This window comes from Panthera pardus, unplaced genomic scaffold (genome assembly GCF_024362965.1).
Source record: "Panthera pardus isolate Hobbes unplaced genomic scaffold, ASM2436296v1 HiC_scaffold_11, whole genome shotgun sequence".
Lineage (NCBI taxonomy): Eukaryota > Metazoa > Chordata > Mammalia > Carnivora > Felidae > Panthera > Panthera pardus.
The window spans coordinates 50,949,852-50,959,377 of record NW_026526666.1 but is presented as its reverse complement, the minus strand read 5'-3'; the positions used below and the strand labels follow the sequence as shown (position 1 = coordinate 50,959,377).

At 38.4% G+C, this 9,526-nt stretch overlaps 1 protein-coding gene across 2 annotated transcripts in view; it reads right to left on the bottom strand.

The window, feature by feature from the left end:
* Positions 1-4,917: 4,917 nt before the first annotated feature.
* GNG12 (G protein subunit gamma 12) overlaps positions 4,918-9,526 on the bottom strand; it is a 126,787-nt gene continuing 122,178 nt past the window's right edge. For both annotated transcript variants that reach the window (XM_019448928.2, XM_019448927.2), the window contains exon 4: positions 4,918-8,809. In XM_019448928.2, the coding sequence (XP_019304473.1) occupies positions 8,684-8,809 (126 nt within the window). In that variant the 3' untranslated portion in view covers positions 4,918-8,683. The remainder of the gene's footprint in view (positions 8,810-9,526) is intronic.

The window sequence follows — 9,526 nt, the reverse complement described above, 5'->3', positions numbered from 1 at the left end:
TACATTCCTAGCAGGGCATTAACAAATGAATGAATTCCTCTTTTCCTTGCTTCTAAAAACCAAATTCTCTGTTACTCACATTTAAAATTTGGATGAGCGATTTTTCTTTTTGTAGTTATGTTTTTGAACTCCTCTTAGAAAGGCATTGTTGGCACTTTGCTCTCTTAATTCTATTAATTGCCTCTAGACAAAATACCTTTCTGCAAGTCATTTTTACTTAAAAATTCTTTCCAGTCCTGTTGATGAGTCAATAGCTGAAGTATCAGGAAGTGATTCTTTAAATATCTTTTAAATACCTATAATTACACGCAGCAAACCCACATATCCTCTGACCTCATACTCTAGACTTGGTTCTCCTGATTTTTAATTCAAGGAAGGAAATATAAAATGACTTGGGGTGAAGATGGCAAAATGCACCTGAAAGTGAATTGCTCACCTCTCAAATTTGTGTAAAATGTAAAGTTAGAAGAAACGTTAACAGTTACCTAGACTAAGTCCTTTTTAAAAAGTAGATCCTTTCTTTTTTTTTTTTTTTTTTCCTGGAAGCAGGACCAGAAGTCATAAAGGTCCTAAGGTTGCATAGCAAATTAGCGGCAGTTGGACTAGAACCTACATTTCCTGATTCCAGGACATGTGTTCTCTTACCTCATACTAGCTGCTCATGAAAAATTCGGTGTTTTTAAAAGACCTAGCAAATATGCATTTGGATCTCTTCACACTTGTATTTCCTCATATGTAAAGTAGGGATAATAATAGTAGCTACCTCGTGGGTCTGTTGTGAGATTTTAAAATTGACACACGTTCAGTATTACATAGGTTTCAGGTATACATCGTGGTGATTCCACAACTCTCTATGTTATGCTATGCCCACAAGTATAGCTACCATCTGTGACTATACAGTGATATTACAGTATCAGTGGCTATATTCCTTGTGTCGTACCTTTTATCTCCATGACTGACTCATTTCATTACTGGAAGTTTATACCTCCCGCTTGCCTTCATCCATTTTGCCCATCCCCCAACCCCCTCCCCTCTGGCAATCACATTTCTTCTCTGCATTTATGGGTCTGTTTCTGTTTTTCGTTTTGTTTTTTAGATTCCACATAGGAGTGAAATCGTATGGTACTTGTCTTTCTCTGACTTATTTCACTCAACCTTATACCCTCTAGATCCATCCATGTGGTTGCAAATGTCAAGATTTCATTCTTTTTTTATGTCTGAGGTAGTAGCCCATTGTGTGTGTATCTCACATCTTTATCCATTCATTTATCCATGGATACTTGGGCTGCCTCCATAATTTGGCTACAGTGTAGCATTATTTACAACAGCCAAGACATGGAAGCAACCAAATGTCCATGGATAAAGAAGTGTTTTATATATATATATATATATACACACACACACATATATATACACATACACATATATATGTATACATATATGTACATATATATGTGTGCGTGTGTGTGTGTGTATATATATATATATATATATATATATAATGGAATATTATTCAGCCACAAAAAAGAATGAAATGTTGCCAATTGCAACAGCATAGATGGATCTAGAAGGATATTACACTAAGCAAAATAAGTCAGAGAAAGACCAATACTGTATGATTTCACATATGTGGAACCTGAAAAACAAAACAAATGAACAAAGGCAAAAAAGAGAAACAAAAAAACCCCAGACTCTTAACTATAGAGAACAGATGGTTACCATAGGGGAAGTAGGTGAGGTGGATGGGCGAAATAGGTGAAGGGGGATTAAGAGTACACTTATCTTGATGAGCACTCAGTAATATATAGAATTGTTGAATCATTATATTGTATACCTGAAACTAATATAGCACTGCATATTAATTATACTAGAATTAAAATTTTTAAAAATGCAATAAACATAGGGGTGCATATATCTTTTCAAAGTAGTGTTTTGTTTTCTTTGGGTAAATACCTCGCAGGTAAATTACTGGATGATAGGGTTTTTTTTTGTTTTTTGTTTTTTAGGAAACTCCATGCTGTTTTTCAGTGGCTGCATCAATTTGTATTCCCACCAACAGTGTAAGAGGATTCCTCTTCTCTACACCCTAACCAACACATATTATTTCTTGACTTTTTGATTCTAGTCATTCTGACAGGTGTGAGGTGATGCCTCATTGTGGTTTTGTGCATTTCTCCGATGCTTAGTGATGTTGAGCACCTCTTCATGAGTCTGTTTGCCACCTGCATGTCTTCTTTGGAAAAATGTCTATTCAGGTCCTCTGCCCAGTTTTAATTGGATTATTAGTGTGTGTGTGTATTGAATTGAATAAGTATTCTAGATATTAACCCCTTTTCAGATATATTATTTGCAAGTCTCTTCTCCCAGTAAGTTGCCTTTCATTTTGCTAGTTTCCTACCCTGTGCAAAAGTCTCTTATTTTGGTGTAGTCCCAATAGTTTATTTTTGCTTTTGTTTTTGTTATGTCTTGGGGAGACATATCTAGAAAAATGTTGCTAAGGCCGATGTTAAGGAAATCATTGCCAATGTTTTCTTCTAGGTATTTTATGGTTTTGTGTCTCATATTTAGGTCTTTAATCCATTTTATTTGTATATAATGTAAAAAGTGGTCCAGTTTCATTCTTATGCATGTAGCTGTCTAGTTTTCCCAGCACTGTCTATCAAAGAGACTCTTTTCCTCATTGTATATTCTTGCCTCCTTCGCCATAGATTGGCCATATAAGCATGGGTTTATTTCTGGGTTTTCTCTTTTGTTCACATGTCAACTTTTACTTAGGGTTATCCTTAACCAGATCCCAGGAGACATGAATGCTCTGTGCCAGTCAGTGCCAGGAACAAAGCAGGTACTGCTGGCCATGTTCTTCCAGTGAGTGCCTTAGGCTTGCCCCCAGTAGAACAACAACTTCTAGATCCACAGGGTCCCCCATGATGTCACAGGATGAATATTTTATGTTAGGACCAGATTTAAAGTCTCTTAGTCAATGAAGCTCTCATTTCTACCTAAGTAGGATGTGTGTGTGGAAGGGTGGGGGGGGGGGGGTGACCGGATCTAGAGACCAGAAGTAGCAACTTGTACATAGATGTTTTGGCTGCAAATTTCTTAGACCTCCAAGCCTGGGATCTTGCCATTATGCATCTCAATGATTTCAATTACTTGCTTTTATAATTAAGAAGATTATCTAGGATTTATAGGGTATAGGAATGCTTCATATGAATAATTCTTAATGATATCTAAAACTTTACTATTAACTTCTTTATGCTAAACATTGCTCTTTCCATAGTGATCTTCTAACCATTAAGTCATTAGCATCTTAGAATGAATTTATTTGGATTGCATTCTCCCTCAGGATAAAGAGAACATTGGTTTCTGAAAAAATTGATAATTGAAGGGTTCTTGAGACCAACTGTGCATGTTTGTCCAAGGCTGGCCTACAGTTAAACGGCCTTGATAGACATGAATGACTCTGATAAGGAAATAGTAATTGGAGTAGCAGAAGGGCTCATCTGAAGGCAAAGGTTGTTTGCTGCTTACAGTGGTAAAGAGGTAAAGTAGCCAGTAGGGCCATGCTCTGAAGACAAGCTAAAGGTGATATCCATGCCAGATGGTGCAAAGATGGGTATAGCTGATGGTGGAATCAGGTTCTACAGAGCTGTAAGCCAAAGGTTTGTAAACCTAGGGATAGGGAAGGAAGGAGGGAGAAATCCTCAACAGGTGTCTACCTACCACCAAATAAGGCGGCTTATAAATACTATACACATGTATATGTATGTTGTAACTGACCATCTTGCCAATGAGAAGGTGTTCACCCCCCGTATCTTGGAGAGTTGGAAAGCCACGTGACATGAATCTCCACGCCAAGCTACCACCATCACTGTAGGTTTGAGTTCCTTGTTCATAACATTAAGGTAGTATAACATTTCATCTGCCATGTTTACTTACATTGTCTATCCTTTGCATTACCTTCTCTTCCCTTTGTTTTAAATTCACCCCTACCCAGTCCCATCTCCTAATACAATTATCCTCCATTGAAAGTCACAGGAACTTCTGATACTTTGGTCTGAACCAGTGAAAGTGCATGTTAGCTGCTGTTTTTCATGACCAAAATCTCAATTCTTCAGTCCTTTCCTAGAAAGGGCTGAAGGACTCTTTTGCTCCTACCCTTTATAGTGTGTATGTACTGATTCTCAGAAGCCAGGGTCATCTCTGTAGCTGCCCAGATCCATAACCAGACACTCACTGGCTGCCTTTTTTTCCTTTCTGGATGATATTGTTCCTTCATCTCTAAGGGAATCCCAGCCTTAGGGGAAGGAATTGAGGAGGAGGCAGGGTACCTTTGGCAAATACTTGGTGAATATGAGTCATTGTGAGCGTAATGGCTTTTTCATTTGTTATCTGTTTCCATGGTCACAGCTGAGTCTCAGGCTGGGAAACCACCCTCTCTACACATTGGATACCATTACATCATTCCTCTTTAATAACCTCCACTGCCTTCCTGTTGCTTGCAGGACAAACAAGTAGTTTGGGAATTACTCTGTACTCTAGTTTTGAGCCCACTCTCCTCCTCTTCCCTCACTTTCTTCCAAGACTTCATTCTAGTGCTTACAAAATTTCTTCTTTTCTCAAGACCCAGCTCACACATCACCTCCCTTGGAAGCCTCCTCAGACCTCACTGTTGTGGAGCTGGTCCTTCCTCCTCTGGGCTCTCACAGTACCATGTGCTCACCTTCACACAGGGTACTCTGCTGCTCGATTGTCAGTTTCTCTATCTGCCATGCCACCCTCCTTGCTCCGGACTGTGAGCTTTGCACAGGCTGGTGTGAGTCTTACTCATTGGAGGGCCAGAGCCTGGTATTCAACATCTGGCTCTCAGCAGGTGTTAAGAAAATGGTAACTGAATGAAGGAGAATGGAAGAGAGCTGGTCTTCTATTAATTTATTGGGCAAAACACGAGTAGGATGATACAGTGAGGCACGGATCCAGTAAAGAGAAGGATGTTTTAATGAAACTTCTTTTGAATCTGTGAAGTACATGTGAAGGAAATGTTTCTATTCTTTCCATAGGACAGATTTCCAAACAATGATCACAGTGCTTAGGTTAATAAGATGCTGGACAGATGAGTAGCCAAAGAATGCCATAAAATGACAAAATCCCATCCCAGATTACTGGGACAAGTGAATGATGTTTAGAGTTACACGGCTAAAAACAAAACATTACAGTAATCAAGTCCATAAAACCAGAAAAAGCTTTATAACAAAAAGGCCTTTCATAAGCTATTAAGTGAGCATATATGATAGACGAACCATTTTATATTTGAAGCAGCTTATAGCACCAACACATTGGCAGGACCTGTAGCAGGGTAGGCCATTGGACCGAGGCTTCGGAGAGTGGAGGTGCAGGGGCAGGGGGATCGCCACCATCATCTACTTCAAGCCCCTTGTTTTACAGATGGCAAAACGGAGGCCCAGCGAGATGAAGTGCCTTGTTCAGAGTCACACGACACAGGGGCACCACATTGGCTAAAAAAGGATCCAAGGCTATGATCCAGGCCACCCAATTTTAGGTAAGTGCTCTATTTTAATTTACACTTAATTCTATTTGATTCACGTATTTTGTTCCTGTTAATAGATCATAAAAGAAATCAATACAATTCATAACACACTCTAGTATTATATTTTATGGAGAAGGACAGACATGTACTATAGTTCATTTCTTGGGCTTCTACAGATCTTCAGTCAATAGTCGGAGTAATCAGATGACACTTAGTTGTAAATTAGCTGAGAAGAAGGCATCTGAAGAAAAAGTTTGGTGCATCCTCTACTACCTAAACTAACCTATGCCTCAAAATTACTAAGTCACTGGTATAATTTCTTTGATAGTTAAAGATTAGTAAAGTACAAAAACAGTATGGAAAGAAGGCAGGTCCTTCCTTTAAAAGATAATTATGGCACTTTCATTTTCATAAGGTAAGGAAATGTAAAAACCTGATTCTCTGTAGAAGAAAAAATAGCTACAACCTATACTTGGTGAACAAACTGGAATAATGTGTTTCTGTAAAATACTTTGGAGTCCTGAAATTTTATCTAGCATATCTTGCCGTGGTCCTGAGGCCTCAATTGGGACAGATTTATGCACTAATGAACATATAAGAATGAAAAAAAGTCACCGTTAACAGAAACAGTATTAAAGGCAAAAGTATAATGAACACATTTAAATAGCTTCACAGATATGAAGCCAAAAGTTGCATGTATATATGTGATTTGTTTTTATAGTGGTAGTTGGAAAAACAACACATACTGGGCATTTGTCCATTATCATAAACCAGCTGCTGTAGAACAGTTAAAAATGGTGTTTCATAAGTAAAATAAAGCCTGACAAAAGTGATTTCTATATGTCCTATACATGTACTTTCTCACATAGACGTCTAGTTTTAAGTAAATCAACATTTAACTACAATTTTTCCCCACTGGGTCCAGCATCAAAGGATGTGATTTCACTTTTCTTAAACATGCCCTATACATCATTAGGAAGCTACATGATATTTATACTCCTAGCCTTTATGATATCTGACCAGGAAAAATGAAATCTTCAGGGACCTCAAGTCCATTCCTTACCACTATAAGCACATTAACAAATAGGGAGCAAAACATATTTGTTTTCCATTAGGTAAAAGAACATAACTTAGTACTAAGCAATGAACTATGCTTGCTACTGAAAAAGTGCACATATAATGAAAAGGTATAATAAAATTTCATAAAAATATTTAACAAGCTGTATTATAAATATTTAAAGAAACATGTTAAAAATCAGAGTGAAAATAAGATTAGTGTTCTGAAACTATCGGTAGAAAAATACACTTATTAAAAGAAAATGTCTCATTAAGTGAAGCATTAAATGCAATGTTGTCTTTTTCGTGTACATTTCAAATTTCACCTTTATCTCTCCTAAACAGGTGCCTACAATTTATGTGGAAACTGGTCATATTGCAAAACCCAGAGGCAGAGGACAAGAGGATAAGGCCAGTGGCATGATTTTCACATGATCTTGGAAAAGTGAGGGCAGTTCACAATACTGAACAGATAGGTGACTGGGGAAATACTGACTATATTTGAACAGTTTAAAAATAGCACTACATTTGTTCACCCACAATCTGCTTAATACTTAAAACCAGACATTAGGTTTTAAAAGGGGCTTGTGTTGCAGGGCAAGATTGTACAGAACTAGGGAAAACCATCAGAAATAATTCCATTTTGGGGTTGACTCCTTTTTGAAAATAAGCTTTTAATCCTTCATCAGTAGTTATTTTCAATGAACTAAAGATGAATTAAAATATCAAAGGCTTGTAAATGGTTTGAGCCCTTAGGTGAGCACTTTTTTTTTTTTTTTTTAAGAATGTTTTCTCTTTCTCTGATACAGTTAAAATACTCTCTGGGCACAGGAGATTCCTTGGGATGCCCACTGGAAATTCCAAGGATGTGAGGGCTGTACTCATGTCCAGAGGAAAATCAAGGAACCTGCTGCTGGAACCCTGAAGCCCAAGTCATGTATCCCTGAATCCAAGCCTGCCTCGGGTGGTTTGTGGACAAGGTAGGGAACACACTGGCACTATAGATATTTGAAAAGTGCCTGATACTGTTGTGTTTCATGTATTTCCATCCCACCATGTTCCACCCACTTGGGGCTGGGGAGGTGAATACCACCTCTGGAAAGAGATGTTCTAGTGGGAGAGGAAAGACAAAGGGCAGGGCAGAGAGAGTGAAATTACAAAGTTTGGCTGAGAAAAGCAGCTGGTTTTCACACATTCCTGCTCTCCTTTGGGTGGGGCTCACGTGCACTCTAGGCATTAGGGTGGACATTTCAGAGGTGTCTCTCCACAATCTAGAGAACATGAGCCCCAGAGTCTGGCCCAGAGGCCTCCCCCCCTCTTCTAGACTCAGGATCATGGGAGCCTTTTTAGGTTCCCTTGTCAATACCTGATAAGAGGGTTTTTAGTTCAGTTTTTAAATTTTAATCGGTATAGTTAATTCTAGCCTAAGAGGTCAGCAACATTTCTTCACAACTCAATTACAGTGGATACCTTTTTGTACAATAACTATATGAAAAACTTTTATTCTATCTACATACAGCTCAAGACAAAGGTATAACTTCTGGAGTCGAACTGATGGCATGGAGAGAGAAATTTTAAAAAGGAAATAGCATTGATATGTGTATATACAAAGACATATATATATACACAAAACACTCCTCACCCATGTACACTGTACAGGTTGGCACAACCCTATTAAAAACATACTATGATATAAAGGTTTCAGTAAGTTATTCTTGGCATTTTAACCTAGACAGGTACTTAGGTAATTTAAGTCTTGATATGACTGGGTTATTCATATATTTAAAAGCAGATAATGTTTTTTTTAAATGGCCCAGACCAACTTTTCTGAAGCAGTAACCCAATAGGACACCATAGTTATCAAATGGAAAAGAAGATTGTTATTCTGTATTAAATGAGTAAAAGGTGTTTTAGAGAAAGGGCAGCTTGGAAAATAAAGACATCAGAGTCAATCGTTCCAAGTTAGAGTATTTTAGTTATTAGCAGTGGTTACCAAATAAGCTGAAGGTAAATGTCTTCCAAGGAGCTGCTCATAATTTGCTTTGTTGAGAAGAGGCGAGGGACGGTTTCCGTGTTCCTCTATAAGATGATGCAAGTTTTTTTATCCTTGAAAGGGTTTTCTGAGGTTGGTATCCCGATCAGCAAAGGGTCGCTCCTGGCGTGCTCCTCACAGTAGGACATGAGGTCCGCCGATGCCTTTGAGACCTGACAGGTGGATGAACCAAAGCAAACACACAAGAAAATAATGTATGCACAAACTTTAAAAGGGTAGTTGAATGTTGGTCCTCTGCGTAGAAGACTGGTGGAGTGAGCTTTACAGACCCCGTTTCTCCCAGATTACTTGTCAGTTAAAAAGGAAAAAGATTTGTAAACGGACAAATCTGGTAGCTCTGCTTCTTTAACCAAGTGATCGGATCTAAAGATCGGAGAAAAATGACATCACGTGTCTCCTAGGGTGAGCACAGATGACGCACCACCAGCTAGCAACTATTCCTGCCAAAACATTTAGCCGGCATCGAAGAATCGGCAAGCAATGGTATCCCATGGGAGGGCCATTCTGAGTGGCCTGGATTCTTCAAAAGTGGACTGTGTGTTAGATATTACTAGATGATCCCGAAACTTATAACTGTAGTGTGGTTATGAGGAAGGTGAAGTATTTAAGGGTGAAGAGTCACGATGTTTGCAAATAACTTTCAAGTGGTTTAAAGGGTATGTGTTGTGTGGGTGCGTGTACAAGACACAGAAAAAGCAAATGTGGCAAAATGTTAATTGGTGAATCGTGGCAAAGGGTATATATGGGTGTTTGTTGTGATAGCTCTTTTACAGGTTTGATGCTTTTCAAAATAAGCATGGGAATGGGGAAGTATATGTGAATCAAGGGAAGGCTGTATCTTAGTATTTGATACAAAATTGGAACTGAAT